Source organism: Pongo abelii, chromosome X (assembly GCF_028885655.2).
Source record: "Pongo abelii isolate AG06213 chromosome X, NHGRI_mPonAbe1-v2.0_pri, whole genome shotgun sequence".
NCBI lineage: Eukaryota > Metazoa > Chordata > Mammalia > Primates > Hominidae > Pongo > Pongo abelii.
Genome location: NC_072008.2, coordinates 76065599 through 76082236, shown reverse-complemented (window position 1 = coordinate 76082236; position 16638 = coordinate 76065599). Strand labels below are relative to the sequence as shown.

The 16638-nt window shown below is 53.3% G+C and overlaps 1 protein-coding gene across 7 annotated transcripts; it reads left to right on the top strand.

Moving 5' to 3' along the window:
* Window positions 1-214: 214 nt before the first annotated feature.
* ZMYM3 (zinc finger MYM-type containing 3) lies at window positions 215-15848 on the top strand. 7 transcript variants are annotated; one of them, XM_063721400.1, is made up of 25 exons: window positions 215-974; window positions 2184-2869; window positions 3854-3897; window positions 4211-4277; window positions 4729-5023; window positions 5252-5429; window positions 5776-5994; window positions 6286-6436; window positions 6654-6769; window positions 6931-7017; window positions 7142-7292; window positions 7545-7717; window positions 7941-8106; window positions 8760-8821; window positions 8940-9099; window positions 9354-9466; window positions 9639-9813; window positions 9996-10142; window positions 10576-10679; window positions 10998-11166; window positions 11488-11639; window positions 12378-12492; window positions 13037-13291; window positions 14128-14245; window positions 14364-15848. In XM_063721400.1, exons 2-25 carry the CDS (start codon window positions 2203-2205, stop codon window positions 14554-14556), a joined length of 4077 nt encoding a protein of 1358 aa, XP_063577470.1. In that variant the 5' UTR covers window positions 215-974; window positions 2184-2202; the 3' UTR covers window positions 14557-15848. The 7 variants fall into 7 exon arrangements, with proteins under 7 accessions (XP_063577470.1, XP_054400676.1, XP_063577469.1 ...); XM_054544701.2 differs by having other exon boundaries at window positions 8760-8857; XM_063721399.1 differs by having other exon boundaries at window positions 714-796.
* Window positions 15849-16638: the final 790 nt, after the last annotated feature.

Genomic DNA, 16638 nt, shown 5'->3' with positions numbered 1-16638 from the left:
AGGCTGGGGTGGGAAGTGGGGAGCGGGGATTGTAAAGTGCTCTAACTATTAATATAATGCGGACTGAGAATGGATGCTGGCACACATTTTTTAAAAGCAGTAGGCTTAACGCTAGTGCCACCTACCCCTACTCCACTTCTCTAGCCTAACCTCAGCCACACCCACATGCTAAGGACCATCCAGGAGGGGGGAGCGTGTAGCGCGCCTGCGTGCTCGTGCGCACGAGAAGCAGAGAGACAGAGACGGAGACAAAAAGAGATAGGGGGGAGAGAGAAAGAGAGAGCGAGAAGAGAGAGACAGACAAGGACAGAAAGGGGGCGGGAGGAGAAAGAGAGAGAGAGAGAGAGAGAGAGAGACAGAGGGAGAGAGATCAGCCCTGGTGAGGGAGGAAAACTCCATAGATAATACAGGGAGCTCCTGCAGGAAGACTCAGGGAGAAGATCCCAGAACTTACCCTAAGACTGTTGAGAGAGTAGGGGGTGGCTTTGCAGGACCTGGTTTGGGGGTCATCAAGCAGTAACGGTTACTGCACAGGCGTTGCCACTGAGCCAGAGCCATTTAACCCGACCTGTGTGGCTGGGGATCAAGCTTCAGATACCCCATAACTCTGACTCTCAGACTGTTTTGGGGGCCCCGTGGCTGCAGACAAGGGAAGGAGGGGCACGTGAGGGCTGGGTCCCTGCCTCCCCCCATCCTCCGCTGTCACTCACTACCCCAACAGTCGCCCAGGGGGCGGGCCCCGGAGAGGTGGGGATGGGGGAGGGTAATCTTGGCAGGCGCCTGCTGCATGGCGTAGGTAGGGACTATTGAGGGGGGCGGACGCCGGGGGGGTGAACACGAGTGGGAAGCGAAGAGAGACACGGGGAGGGGGAGGGGACCGGGAACCATTTGAATGAGAGGAGGGGATCACGGGTAGAGTGGGCTCCAGGAGGTAGGGCGGGCAGGGTGTGACGGGGGCCAGACTCTTGAGCCAGGTAAGGGGAGCAGGTGCGTAGATCTGTGTTTTTCGTGGGTGAGCGCACTCGGCCCTTGGGTGGAAAGGGGACGCTGCCTTTCCCGGGGGGCCGGCTTCAAAGCTCCAGAGGCTATCTTTTCCTTCTCAACTAACGGGGCCCCGGGCGGGGGCTCAGGCGCCGTCTCTAGTGGCTGTACTCCACTCCGCAATTTCCAGGCGGCCACTGGACTGGGAGTCTCGCGCCGGGGGCCGGCGCTGTCTCGCGAGCCCCCTCCTCGAGCCAGCCAATGGGGTTGGTTGCTGGCACCGCCCGCCCGCCTGGTGCAGAGCGCTGGGCGCTGCGAGCGGCGCTGCCATTTAAAGGGGCCGCGACCCCTGTCCCGGCTGCTAGGGAGGGAGGTGGAGAAGGAGCGCGGGGCCATCGCTGTCTGCAGTTCTAGGCTTGTAGCCTTTGCACTAACCCTGCCGCAGGTAGGGGTCGGGCCTGCTCAAGCCGAACCGAACCTGCAAGCGGGATCTTGCAGTAGCCGGGAGGCGGTGGGGGGGGGGGGGTCTAAGGAGAGATCGTAGCTCCAAAATGTCTTCCTGTAAATGCCTGAGGTTGGGGGTGGGCAACAGGAGAAGGGAGGACTGGAGGAGCAATGGGAAAGGGGGACGGGGCTGAGGAAGTGGGCGACCTGAAAGGTAACTGGGGGGAAGGGGTTGCGAAGGGCAGTTTGTGGGGGCGGGGGAAGGGCCGAGGGAGGACCTAGCAACGCGGGGAGGGGGGGTGGGGCCAGACAGGGTGGGTAAAGACTGGGGAGCTGGGGGGCTCCTGCAGAGTGGGGAGGGAATAGAAACTGAGATCGCGGGGGCGGGAAAGGCTCCTGGTGGCGACGGCCTTAGGAGACTCTAAGGGGGCGTTCAGCCTGAGTTGCGGGGGGTGAAAGGTAAGGGGGGAAGGGAATGGGAGTTGCAGTCGAGTAGGGGGGTGGGCGGGTGGAACGACCGACTGCCTGGCCAGTGTGGGCACGGGGCCAGGGCGGGGAACGCCTCTCCCCACTGGGGGCGCTGTATTGGGGGGAGTGGTCATTAGGACTAAAGCCTTCGGAAATGCTTGTAGATTGTGGTGGTGGGGGCTGCTCATGAGAAATCCAAGTGGATGATGGGGTGTGTCTCAGAGCCTATAGAAGAAGGAATTCTGGCTGAGACCACCTCTACTGCCCCCTCTTCTACTCCTAATCTGCAGTACATATCCAGCCATACTCATGGACCCCAGTGATTTCCCCAGTCCATTTGACCCATTGACCCTGCCAGAGAAGCCCCTGGCTGGAGACCTACCAGTAGACATGGAATTTGGAGAGGATCTGCTGGAATCCCAGACTGCCCCAACTCGAGGATGGGCCCCCGCTGGCCCTTCTCCATCCTCGGGAGCCCTGGACCTGCTTGATACCCCTGCTGGCCTGGAAAAAGACCCTGGAGTCCTGGATGGAGCCACTGAGTTGCTGGGGCTGGGGGGGCTGCTCTATAAAGCCCCCTCTCCCCCGGAGGTGGACCACGGTCCTGAGGGAACCCTGGCATGGGATGCGGGGGATCAGACCCTAGAGCCTGGACCAGGGGGCGAGACCCCTGAGGTGGTACCACCCGATCCGGGGACTGGGGCAAATTCCTGTTCACCCGAGGGGCTACTAGAGCCTTTGGCTCCAGATTCTCCAATAACACTGCAGTCCCCGCATATTGAAGAGGAGGAGACCACCTCCATAGCTACTGCGAGAAGGGGCTCCCCTGGGCAGGAGGAGGAGCTTCCCCAAGGGCAGCCACAGAGCCCAAATGCCCCCCCTAGCCCTTCAGTGGGAGAGACTCTGGGGGATGGAATCAACAGTTCTCAGACCAAACCTGGGGGCTCTAGCCCCCCTGCACATCCTTCCTTGCCAGGTAGGTTGCCTAATTATCTGGAGAATCAGGGCTGGGAAAAGGTGGTGGTAAGGAGGGGTGGCTATGTGCTTTGGGAAGTAGTGGGGAGGAGGAGGGTGGAGAGATAAGTGTAGGGATGTGTGTGGGGAAGGACTTGGGGTTTACGAGGGAGGAGTGGGGTGGTGTGTAGAGGAAGATTAAGGAAAGTAGGGGTGGGCACAGGCTGTGGGGGAGGAATGGGGTAAGGTTTCAGGGAGCGTAGGTTGGGAGGAGTGAATTTGGTGGGAAGGGTTCCCTTTTTCCTACCCCAGTGGGCTTTTGGTGCCAGAGTCCTTCCTTCAGGATTTGGGGGAGTACACCAGGCTTCTTGGTTCTAAGACCTTTACAGCTTTTTGGCTCTAGATGGGAGTGGGATTTCTGGGTTTGATGAATGGTAACTAGGTTCTGGAGCCCCTAACAGCATAAGGATTTCAGCAGAGCAATAGAAATGCAGGGTCTAGGATTGCGTCTCTGATAGGGGAGGGACAACCTTGACTTGAGAGGCTCTAGTTTCTCCCCTCTTCTGCCTAGTGGTGTGCCTCTATCAGGCTGTGACGAGGGTCTTAGGGCTTATATAACCACCCGAATCCAGGGGAAGCTACCCATACACTGATGCTTCCTTTTCCTTTTGCTACCTTTGGGTGGTTGTGTGTTTTTCATTGGTAAAATATAAATTCTTAATGAAAGGTATATTACCTGTGTTTCCTTAACCCCCAAAGATTGGGACAGAAAGCTGGTAGAAGGATAGATTTTTTTTTTTTCATGGAATAGCTGCACGTGCACCCCCCCACCCTTAGTACAGAGCCTGAGGTAACCCTGAGAGGGGCCCCAAGAAGCCACAGGCACTCGAGTTTTCCCTTTCAGTTTTGAGTAAGTCCTTCCCCAGGAATGGAGGCGGGGGTTGGGCCGGGGAGAGGGTGGTGAGGGCAGGCTCAACATTTAGGCTGCCTTCTGCTTCCTTTGCAGGAGATGGCCTGACTGCGAAGGCGAGTGAGAAGCCGCCTGAACGGGTGAGGGGGAGGGGATTGGAAGGAGTCTGGTTCCCCCTTAGCTCTGGGAAGGACAGACCCTTCATTTTCCCTCCCAGATGTTGTTCTGTAGAGAGTGTATATAAGGAGAGTTAGGAGGAGGGAGGGAGCACTAGTGTCTACTGCTTGTTGGGAAAAAAGTCCAGCCTCCTTTTCTTCCCTCCTCCTAAGGGCTGGGCCATGGGTCCCCACTCTCCCTTCCCCCTCCCATCTTCTATCCCCCCCCAAACCCTGTACTAGTGTTAGCCTGGCCAGGGTGTCAGTTTTCCTCCCCTCCCATCTTTCCGAGGTACAGAAGAGAAGCGAGCGCGTTAGGAGAGCAGAACCTCCAAAACCTGAGGTTGTAGATTCCACTGAGAGCAGTAAGTAGGATTTGAGGAAGTGTGACCTGGGAGTTCTGGGTGTGGAAAAGGTCCGAAAGTGGCATGCAACAGGGCATGGATCTTCTAGCTCCTGCAGTCCTGCTCCATGAAGCGCATGAAGTGCCTGTCTCCGCTATGGGTTGGCATGGGAACCAGGGGCAGTGGGGGAAATTGAAAACAAGAGCAGTGAGAATGGCGAGTTTCCTGTTTCAGCTATGCCATCTCTGTCTCCGAATCTTCTCATTTAGAGCCTCTCCCTTTCCCTCCCTGGGAGGTTACAGAGTAACCAAGGGAGAGAGACACCAAGGTCTTAAGATACTAATGTAATAAGGGCCAGGGTGTAAAGGCCGGAACAACAGGGATCCCAGGAGAGGGACTGAACTGTTGGTCAGGGGATGGTTGGAGACCTGGTTTGGTGGCCTTTCTCATGTCCATCCCCCCACTGTCTCAGTTCCAGTGTCAGATGAGGATTCTGATGCCATGGTAGATGACCCCAATGATGAGGACTTTGTGCCATTCCGGCCCCGGCGCTCTCCTCGCATGTCCCTACGCTCAAGTGTGTCACAAAGGGCTGGGCGCTCTGCAGTGGGCACCAAGATGACTTGTGCACATTGCCGGACACCACTGCAGAAGGGGCAGACTGCCTATCAGCGCAAGGGGCTGCCTCAGCTCTTCTGCTCGTCATCCTGCCTCACCACTTTCTCCAAGAAGCCCTCGGGCAAAAAGACCTGTACCTTCTGCAAGAAGTGCGTGAGGGTCTTGGGGGCTGTGCAGAGGGCAGGGATCTGGGCAGGAGTATGAGTAAGACAGAGACTGTTGGTAAGAACCTAGCAGGATGGAGCTGGGTGAGAGAGTGATGTAGGGAGGGAGTCAGAGTATTTGGCTCTGTGGTCATTGATCCTGGAGGAGGGGCGGAAGCTGAGGAAATGAGAGGGTGGTCTTGAGTGAATATTCAAACCTGTTCCCACCTCTAGGGAGATCTGGAACACCAAGGACTCGGTTGTGGCGCAGACTGGTTCTGGAGGCTCCTTCCATGAGTTCTGCACGTCCGTCTGTCTCTCCCTGTATGAGGCCCAGCAGCAGCGCCCGATCCCCCAGTCTGGGGATCCTGCCGATGCTACTCGCTGCAGCATATGCCAGAAGACTGGAGAGGTGAGGACACTCAGTGGGGGCTGATTTACAGAGCCTGGCCAGCCCTGACCTGCCCCTCCCATCCTGGGGCTGCAGGGTCCAGGCCCTGTGGAAAGGGGAGTGGGGAGGAAAGGCGGCCATCATGAGGGAGCGTATTCAAGGACAGAGCTTCTCCAGGATGTGCACAGCTGGCCTTCCTTACCTCCCAGGACCTCACCATCAAGTCGGCAGCCTGCAGCGCAGGTTGGGGGGTCCCTGGGCCCACTGTCTGCTGTGAAGGTCTAGGGTGAGGTCGGGGGATGACCTTGCATTGGGGTGGGCGGTGGTGGCCAGGCCCTAGCTCAGGGTGCGTGTATGTGTGTGGCAGGTCCTGCACGAGGTCAGCAATGGCAGCGTGGTGCACCGGCTCTGCAGCGATTCTTGCTTCTCCAAATTCCGGGCCAACAAGGGACTGAAAACCAACTGTTGTGACCAGTGTGGGGCTTACATCTACACCAAGACCGGGAGCCCTGGCCCTGAGCTCCTCTTCCACGAGGGCCAACAAAAGCGGTTCTGCAACACAACCTGCTTGGGGGCGTACAAGAAGGTGGGGCCGAGGGAGTAGTGCATTAGAGGGCTGTGGAAGGGGGTGTGGTTCTTGGGTTATAAATAAAGGTGGCTGACGGGTCAAGGGCTGGGAGAAATAAAACAAATAAAGGGGGTTTCAATTGTATCTGTTATGTTTTATTTTTGAAGCTGGCTGGTGGATACACAGGTCTTTGTTACATCATCATCTATACTTTTTTTGTATGCCTGAAATATTTCATGTTTAAAACATTTAAAAAATAAAAGTGAAGGGACAAATCCAGCCTCAGCCTCTCCTTCCCCATCCTCACAGAAAAACACACGTGTGTACCCATGTGTCTGGTGCAAGACCCTGTGTAAGAACTTTGAGATGCTATCACATGTGGATCGTAATGGCAAGACCAGCTTGTTCTGTTCCCTGTGCTGTACCACTTCTTACAAAGTGAAGCAGGCAGGGCTCACTGGTAGGTGCAAAGCCCTCTTCTCTGAGTCCCCTGCTGGCCTTCTCTCTACCTCCCATACTCCCCTCTTCCAGAGTAATCCTTGCTGCCCGACCTCAGCCCCAACCACATCTCCCCGTGGATTTTCTGTTCGTCTCTTACACTGCCTTACACCTTCTGTGTGCGCTCTCTCTCCCTCTCTCTTTCTCTTTTCCTCTCTCTCTTTCTCTCTATGCCCCAGGCCCTCCCCGACCCTGCAGCTTCTGCCGCCGCAGCCTCTCTGACCCCTGTTACTACAACAAGGTTGACCGCACAGTCTACCAGTTCTGCAGCCCCAGCTGCTGGACCAAGTTCCAGGTACTCCAGACCCTGGACCAGGGATAGAAGGGTTTGGCAACGTAAAGAGGGTTGGAGAATTGGGGTAGGCAGGCCTGGGCAGAGCAAAGAACAAGCCTGACTCCCCTTCCCCACCGCTGCACACATCTTGCCCCTCCCTTACTTGTCTTCCTTCCCTCCAGCGCACAAGCCCCGAGGGGGGCATTCACCTGAGCTGTCACTACTGTCACAGCCTCTTCAGTGGCAAGCCTGAGGTCTTGGACTGGCAGGTAAGAGCCCCACCCCCACCCACATCTTGCCACACGACCAGACTGTCTGAAGGGGTCCTTCCACTTGGCCCCTGCTGGGGCCAGATGTTACAGCTTGTCCTCCCTGCCCTGTGCCCCACCTCAGGACCAAGTGTTCCAGTTCTGCTGCCGTGATTGCTGTGAGGACTTCAAGCGGCTTCGGGGTGTGGTGTCCCAGTGTGAGCACTGTCGGCAGGAGAAACTGTTGCATGAGAAACTCCGATTCAGCGGAGTGGAGAAAAGTTTCTGCAGCGAAGGTAAGGAGATGGGGAAGGGCAGAAGACACTATAACTCCCAGCCAGGGAGAATGGAGGAGAAGGGAGGGAGGCCGGGAAAGTGGTCCATGAGGCAGGGCCTTCTGCCGGGGATGTTCTACCCCCATCTCCCCTAAAGCTTTGGGCACAAGGGGCTGCTTAGAGAGAGGTTTCAGGTATAGCACCTTGAAAAGGTTGGGTCTCTTGCCCTTGGGTATCTGTGTCTCTGGACTCTCTTTCCTCTTCTCTTTCCAGGCTGTGTGCTGCTGTACAAACAGGACTTCACTAAGAAGCTAGGCTTGTGCTGTATCACTTGTACTTACTGCTCCCAGACCTGCCAGCGCGGAGTCACTGAGCAACTGGATGGCAGCACCTGGGACTTCTGCAGTGAGGACTGTAAGAGCAAATACCTGCTGTGGTACTGCAAGGTAAGGAGGGTCAGCATGCGAGTGAGGCGGGAAAGAGGGTGGTGGGGAGCACGGGCTGTGGTACTGAGCTCGGGGTGTGGACAGATCTCCAGGGAGGGCAGCCAGCCTTCCATCTCTAAGCCGGCCCGATCTCCAAGGGGAGGAGCATGGCTTATCCTGGGGGAAAGAAAGGGCCCAACACATTTTAGGGAGGCAGGTCTGACCATCCTTTTGACATCCTCAGGCTGCCCGGTGCCATGCGTGTAAGCGCCAGGGGAAGCTGCTGGAGACCATCCACTGGCGTGGGCAGATCCGTCATTTCTGCAACCAGCAGTGTCTTCTGCGCTTCTATAGCCAGCAGAACCAACCCAACCTGGATACCCAGAGTGGGCCCGAGAGCCTCCTGAACAGTGAGTCCTGGGCAGGGGGTACACTCTGTTAGAGGGGGCCTGGACTCTCCTAATCCTAAGCCTAGCCCCTTTCTCCTTCCTCTTGCGTTCACCTCATCCCTGGCCAGATAGGGTGCTAGTACTGTGAACTGTATTCTCTTTTAGCTTCTGAACCCTGCAGGTACCAGGGGCAGTCTTATTTAAAGCTTCTTGGGGTTAGCGTCTACTGATTGTCTATGAAATGTATATTGTTAGGGAGTGGGTGCCTTTCCTCATAGGATGGGGCATATAGGGGTTATGGTTACGTTTCTGAGATAAGGAAATCTCAGCATAAACTCCACGTTTAGTGAGACTGAAGACTGCTATTTCTAGAATGTTACCCCTGCCCTTCCACAACTCCAGGGATAACAGACTCTTCAGGCTATCTAAATGGAAGGTCTCAAATGTGGGTTTTGGGGGAAAATGTAATGTTTCATTCCCCAGGAGCAAAGAATCTTTTAGGCTGCTATTGCTGGAGCATAGAAGAGACTAGATCTGGGATGGCAAGAGGGGAAAATCCTAGAAGTTCCCATCTGTATTTTGTGTACCTGTTAATGAAGCTCTCCTGGAACAGGGGTAAGGAAAATGGAGAGCTAGTCCCTTGGATGAGAGCATTCATTTGTTTTGATCTACAGGTCAGTCTCCTGAGTCAAAACCCCAGACACCCTCTCAAACCAAAGTGGAGAACAGCAACACAGTGAGGACCCCAGAGGAAAATGGGAATTTGGGCAAGGTCGGGGCAAAAGCCAAGGGGGAGGATAATCTCAGAGGAGGGTACGGCGGTTGGCGGCACAAATGTTCCTTTGTCTTTGCAGATCCCTGTGAAGACCCGATCAGCTCCCACTGCTCCCACCCCTCCACCCCCACCACCCCCAGCAACACCCCGCAAAAACAAGGCTGCCATGTGTAAGCCACTGATGCAGAATCGGGGCGTCTCCTGCAAGGTGGAGATGAAGTCCAAAGGAAGTCAGACAGGTGAGCCAGGGTACCTCGATGCCACAGGCTGTATTCCAGAGTCCTAGGCCTGCCAGCCCTATGTCCATGAGCTGGACAAGGGGATTTCTTAGGTAGCTGAAGCCTCATTCATATGGTTGTCCTAGAATCATAGAGATGTCTTTCAGCCTTTGATTCCAGGGCAGTTTTGTGACACTGAGCACGTTAGAGCTTTTGGTGGGTCAGATGTGACCAGTCCAGCAAGGTCTCTGAGAAGACCCCTTTCTTATCCACAGAAGAGTGGAAGCCACAGGTGATCGTGCTGCCCATCCCAGTGCCCATCTTCGTGCCAGTGCCTATGCATCTGTACTGCCAGAAAGTCCCGGTGCCTTTCTCAATGCCTATCCCGGTAAGTTTCCCTGCCCTTCCTGGCTGGGTCCTCCTTTCCCCTTCCAGGTTGAGATCCACCCTTTCCCCTTACTCTCATCGACTGTCCCCCTTCACTCTTATCATCTGTCCCCCCCACTTCCCCCCAACTGCTGGTGTGGTTCTTGGCATTTAGTTGGGATTTGTGCCTCCAGGTGCCTGTGCCCATGTTCTTGCCCACTACCTTGGAGAGCACAGACAAGATTGTAGAGACCATTGAGGAGCTGAAGGTGAAGATCCCTTCCAACCCCTTGGAGGCCGACATCCTGGCTATGGCAGAAATGATTGCAGAGGCTGAGGAGTTAGACAAGGCCTCATCTGACCTTTGTGGTATGCCATAGATGGTGGCAACGAGGGAGACAGGGTGCTACCAGCATGTCTCTGCCCGAGGGGGTGGTATTGGTGATCTTGGTGCCTAGTAGAATGGGAGGATAGTTGGGATCAGTCCCTGAAAGCTTGTGAGGGTGCTAGCAGGAGCTTGTAACCACTGAGCCAACTTCTCTGCTTCTCAGATCTTGTGAGCAACCAGAGTGCAGAGGGACTCCTGGAAGACTGTGACCTGTTTGGGCCTGCTCGAGATGATGTCCTGGCCATGGCAGTCAAGATGGCCAATGTCTTGGATGAGCCTGGGCAAGATTTGGAGGCAGACTTCCCTAAGAGTGAGTAAGATTGGAGCCGTGCCCACTGAGTATGGTAGCATTTGTGCCATCAGGAAGGGAGTGTCCCTTGTGTCCCTGAGCATGACCCTGAAAAGTTGTTCACTGTGATTCTAAGACGGAAGGTTCTCACAGGGAGCAGTGCCAGAGACACCAGGACAGGTGCACTCTTTTAGACTTCTGAGTCATGCTTTTTTTTTTTTTTTTAATTTTTAAGCTGTAAAAAAACATAAAATTTCACCATGTTCAACATGTTTTCAGTAGTTCACATTGCTGTGTTTTGCGTTTCTGTGCCTCTGAGCATGCTTTTTGGTATAGCTTTACTGGTTCCTTTGGCTCATTTAGTGTCAAGTGGGCAAGTAGCAGGGGTGGGGCAGGAGGGCTGCAGGGTTGAGATCTTAAGAAATTGATTTCTTCTTTCTTTCCTTTTCATTAGATCCTCTGGACATTAATCCCAGTGTAGACTTCCTCTTTGATTGTGGCCTGGTAGGGCCTGAGGATGTGTCTACTGAACAAGACCTTCCCCGAACCATGAGGAAGGTAGGGCTGGGGCTACTATATGTACAAAAGAAGTATGGAGGCCCAAAGGGGAGAGGATGCAAGAGCCAAGCCAGCAACCATAGTTTGACCTTCCCTAACCTCCTTTCTCCAACACTAGAAGTACTGAGATAAAGCCAAACTTTGCTCTCCCCGCATCTCACAAGGTCATCAAAGCTGTTCCTGGGCTCTGTGCTATGGAAGCTTGCTGTGTGCTTACATCAGCCCCTGCCCCGGCCAGCAGTAAATATGGTGCTGACTAGCTTTCACCTTGCCTCTGGCCTTACCTCTGCCACACCCCTGCTTTCTCTTCCCCTCCAGGGTCAAAAGCGGCTGGTGCTTTCCGAAAGCTGCTCCCGGGACTCCATGAGCAGTCAGCCTAGTTGTACCGGGCTCAACTATTCATATGGTGTCAATGCTTGGAAGTGCTGGGTGCAGTCAAAATATGCCAATGGAGAAACCAGCAAGGGTGATGAGCTGCGCTTTGGCCGTAAGTACTTGGAGATGGAAGGTGTTGGGAGGCAGGGACAGGGAGGAGGAGGGGAAAGGGGAGAAGGGGCTGGGCCTGTGATTCAGCTGAAGATGTCTAGAAGTGATAAGGGTGTGATCACTTAAGGATGCCCTGTGAAGATGGGGAGGAGTTGTAGATTAAAGGGAAATGCTGTCTAGGTTTAAGGTTAGGGGCTCTTTCTGTAATTGTTCAGGAGCTAGGCATGACTAAGGGATGAAGGGGTTAATGGTGATGGAGCTAAGTGAAATTCTCCATGTAGAGTTTTTCTTAATCCTGTCCCTGCACAACATATCACTGCAGCCAAACCCATGCGTATCAAAGAGGATATTCTCGCCTGCTCAGCTGCTGAGCTCAACTACGGTCTGGCCCAGTTTGTGAGAGAAATCACTCGGCCCAATGGTGAACGATATGAACCCGACAGTATCTACTATTTGTGTCTTGGCATCCAGCAGGTACCTGTTGTGCACCACCTCGCTTCCTGTTACTCTTAACACAACAGGCAGGGTCTAACCAGAAATGATTCTGGATTAGGCACGGTGGCTCACGCCTGTAATCCCAACACTTTGGGAGGCTGAGGCAGGAGGATCGCTTCAAGCCAGGAGTTTGAGACCAGCCTGGGCAACAAAGTGATAACCATCTACCCAAAAAATATTTTTTTAATGAAAAAAAAAAAGCAGTTATTCTGTTGCACTCCCTGATCCTCATCTTGTCCCCTACCTGAAGCAGGCAGCTTACCTTTAATCTCCTACGCCAAATAGAACATGAGATATCAATACTCTTCTAAAATCAAAACTGCATTCCAGGACTGTTGGCCAAGGAGCAGTCTTCATTGCTATCCAGGTCCCCTTTGTAATCTTTAAGCCCATTCTAGGAGAGGAGGGATGGGTGGAGCTGGGATCCTTGAGTGCTGGGGTAATGTTTAGTTCCCCCTGGGAGAAGTCAACCATGTATTACCTGAGAAGGAGGTGTGGGCTTCTAAAGAACGTCTCCTCCAAGCCTCCTCTTCCAGCAAAGCCTGAGTAGCGCAGAGCTGTGGGTATACCTGGGGGAAAGCACTCGAGGCCACCTAATCAAGCAACTGTTTCCCATCGTCTCCTAATGATCAATGACACCGTACCTGGGGGCTTCAGCATCATTATCTTCTAGGACCTACAGTCTAGCCTTAGGTGTGTCTGTTTTTCTTTCCCCAGTACTTGCTGGAAAATAACCGGATGGTGAACATTTTCACGGACCTTTACTACCTGACTTTTGTTCAAGAACTCAACAAGTCTCTGAGTACCTGGCAGCCCACACTCCTCCCCAACAGTAAGGGACAGGGACGTAGCAACCCCTACCCCCTTTCTCCATTCTTCCAATCCACCATCCCGAGAGTCCTGTGCTGTTTGGTCTGCCACTCTTCACAAAGGGCCCGAGGGCAGGAGCGTGTAGCTGGATGCCTCAGGGTTTAGAGTTAAAGGAGCACAGGAGCGCCTGTTCTTGAACATGAGGAGGGGATCAAGACTTAGGTCTGAAGAGCTATCTCTAGGACCAGAAAAAGATGGCCTGGGTTTGGGTGGTAAGTAAAGAAAGAAAGCAAGAAATTGTGGGACTCCTCAAGGTTTACATTTACCTGTCTACAACTTGAGGGTGGTGAGAGGCGTTCCAAATGCAGGTGTGGAAAGTATATATTTTTTGAAGCCCAGTCCCACTGTGTAGTGTAGCAAGTGTAGCGAAGTGACAGTGTTTTATATACAAAGGTTACTCACCAATGAGAATTGTGTGGGAAATGAGCAGGGCACATGGGACGGGAAGTGGTTGGGTTTGGGTAGCCACTCCCTCCTGACCGGCCTCTCCCCCTTGACCATTGTAGATACAGTGTTCTCTCGAGTGGAGGAGGAGCACCTCTGGGAGTGTAAGCAGCTGGGGGTCTACTCGCCCTTTGTCCTCCTCAACACCCTCATGTTCTTCAACACTAAGTTTTTTGGGCTGCAGACAGCTGAGGAACACATGCAACTCTCCTTCACCAATGTGGTGCGGCAGTCCCGCAAGTGTACCACCCCTCGGGGCACCACCAAGGTGGTGAGCATCCGCTACTATGCCCCAGTCCGCCAGAGGAAAGGGCGAGGTACGAGGCTGCCCCCTCCCCTGTGCTTTTGCCCCTTCTCTGCCTTCCCCTTCCATGCCCTGCCATAACCCACCATACCTGCCAGGTCGGCCCTCTCCTTGGCCCCTAGCTTCCCTCTCCTTCTGTTCCTGTGTGCAGAAGGGGTAGAAACAGCCCGTCCTCCTACCTGATAGGCAGTAGCTGTCGCATAAGTAAGAGGTCACCCTGTGGCCTGTTTCCCCCTTTTCCTCATTTAAGGCAGTTTACTTGCTTGCCTGCTTTTTCTGGGTGGTAGACAGGTAGGAAACCACTGGGTGTGTTTGGCTGTGGGGGAGGGTAGACTGAATGAATGACAGGCTTTCTGTGATTCTTTGCTATCGGGCCTAACAACAACTGCACCTTGGTTTCCATTTTTTCTGTCCCTGGACTTCTGTCCTGTCTGAGTGAAGTTTCCAAGGTCCTTTCTCTGGACCCATGCTTCTACCTGTACTAATGCACAAGGGGTTGGGGTCATTGCTGTTTCTCTATCCCAGAAGGCAAGCCCACCCTTGCAGTAGGGTCTGTTTTATCAGGTTTTTTGAATAACTTCTGAGATCACCTCTTCAAGATAGCAACTTGGGGGAGATTTTAAAGAGAGTCTTTGGCAGTGGGAACTGGGGAGGGTTGCATAACAACAGCCCGACAGGATGTTGGGTTGGCGTGGGAAAGGGAGACTGACCTCTTCTTCCACCTCTCCGTCTTGATGAGACTGTAATTTGTGTCGTGACGCCTTCTCCCTGTGCCCTGGACTGTGCTCTTGGATGTGGCTCATGGAGCCTGTGTTCTTAATGAGTCTGAGTCATTTCCCTCCCCTACAGACACGGGTCCTGGAAAACGGAAGAGAGAAGATGAAGCCCCTATCTTAGAGCAGCGTGAGAACCGCATGAATCCCCTCCGCTGCCCTGTCAAGTTCTATGAATTCTATCTCTCAAAATGGTGAGTTGGTGGGTTGGCAGGAAAAGCGTTAGCATGGGGACCCAAGGGATCTACTTTGCCTTGGTACTGATCTTCTGTCCTGCCACCCCCACTCCCACCCCCACCCCCGATGTTGCAGTCCTGAAAGCCTCCGGACTCGCAATGATGTGTTCTACCTGCAACCTGAACGGTCCTGCATCGCCGAGTCACCTCTCTGGTATTCTGTGATCCCCATGGACCGCAGCATGTTGGAGAGCATGCTCAATCGCATCCTGGCTGTGCGCGAGATTTATGAGGAACTGGGTCGTCCTGGGGAGGAAGACCTGGACTGAGCTCGTGTGCCATCCATATCCATCTTTCACGTCAATGTCTGTCCTGTGGCCATGTCCCTCAGGGTGACAGGCCCAGGAACCAATGCTACTCATTCTGAAGGGCCCTGACTGCTCCTTTCCGCTCACCCATTCCCTGCCTTCTCTAGGAACCCTGGCTTTTATCTTCTTCCATACCACTTGACAACCATGGGGCCCTGGTCTTCTGTACTCAGGGGCTGGTCTCCCAGTGATGGGCAAAAGCCAGCTTGCCCGTTTTCTTTATGCTTCAGAGTAAACCCCTCCTTCTGGGTCCAGACTCTGGGTGGAGTGTTAATAGCTCTGGTGATCCTGTTGGCTTTGGGTTTCCTGACCCATCCCGCATAGGTAGAGCCTCTTATTCCTAGGCATGACCTAGGGAAAAACCCAGCTGCCTTCTCTGCCCTGTGCCCACTCCCTTCTCTACTCTTCCCCAGCACCACGCAAAAAGGTCTTATCTGAAAGGTATGAAATAAACAATGAAAGCGATGAGGGGACCATTTACATAAAACACAGAGCTTAGACACTCTTCCCCTCCTATGAAATAATTGGTTGTTGGCACCATCTCACCACCGCATATCCCTCACCCCCTCGGCAAGCACCAATCCTTGGTGCTGCCGTTTTTAAAATCTTCCAAATGCCTTTTTTTCCTCAGAGGCAGAGAATGACTAAGTACGGGGAGCAGACTCCTGTTGTGCAGACTCCTGTCCCCTTGGTTTCTGTGTTTGTCTCTCTGCCATCTTAGGTTGCCATGAGCCATGGTGTCAACATGCTTAGCCCCCTCTGTAACTGCCTCCCTTTAGTTCAATGGACAGACCTCCCAAGGCAAAAACTACCTTCTGACTTGGGTTAAGGCTGGGTTCCCCTCTATTGTTCCCCTATCATAAGAGCTAGGCCAAGCCTGTGGGAGCTTGAGTCATGCAGGATGGGATCTGTGGTCAAAGGACAGGCGAGGAGCTGTGGGCGCAGGGCCTGCCCCCACTGCCTACATCTTCTCTTTTCCCCATCTTGCGTTGGAGGTCCCAGAAAACAATTAGCTTCTGGAAAAGGGGGTACCCAGTTCTTCCCCTGTTGACTTTGCTGTTTCCCAGGCTCCTTTTTGTGTTTTTATAACTGTCACCAGTTAGCCACTGTTTAAATTGTATATATTGTTCTGAGGCGCCTGGCCTGTCCCTTCAGTGAGCCATGCCCACCCTTGTGTTGTAGTGAGAAGCTGTTGTCACAACTAACCTTCTGTCTCTGAAATTGTTTGTTTCAAATAAAGAGTTAAAATTGTCTTTTGTCTTCTCTGGGTGATGGATATAGAGGAGCAGCACTGGATAACTTCAAATCTCTCCAAGTGTAAACAAGTCAGGTGTTTGAGAATCGTTCTTACTTTACTGTCTTACTTTGAATCTACTGGGAATGTGGTCTTTTTTTTTTTTTTTTTTTTTTATAACAAGTTTCCAAACACTTAAGAAAAAAAAAATACTCACTAGCTGTGTATTAAGGACCTATTATGTTTAAAGACCTAGATTACGTGCTTCAAAAAATACAAAGACTGGTTAGACCAGGATCCAATCCCCAGCAGGCTCCCAGGCTATAGGGGAGACCAAATAGTACACAATTAGTCATAATACAGGCAGAATAAAATGAATAGTGCTATGGGAGGACAGAGGAATAAATAACTCACTTCGGGCTTACAGGGAGGCTGGGTGCAGTGGCTTGCGTCTGTAATCCCAGTACTTTGGGAGGCCAAGGTGGGAAGATTCCTTGAGCCCAGGAGTTCAAGACTAGCCTGGGCAACATGGCAAAAACCCATCTCTAACAAAAATACAAGAATTAACTGGGCGTGGTGACGCACACCAGTAGTCACAGCTATTAAGGAAGCTGAGGCTGGGGAGGATCGTTTGAGCCTGGGAGGTGAGGTTGCAATGAGCCGAGATCACCCCACTGTACCCATTCTGGGTGACAGAGTAAAACTTTGTCTCAAAAACAGACAACACACGTCTATAGGGAGGCTATGTGAGGGTTTACCAAGGGAGGTGGCGTTAGACCTGGGCCTCAGACAAAAAGTGGAAAGGGTTG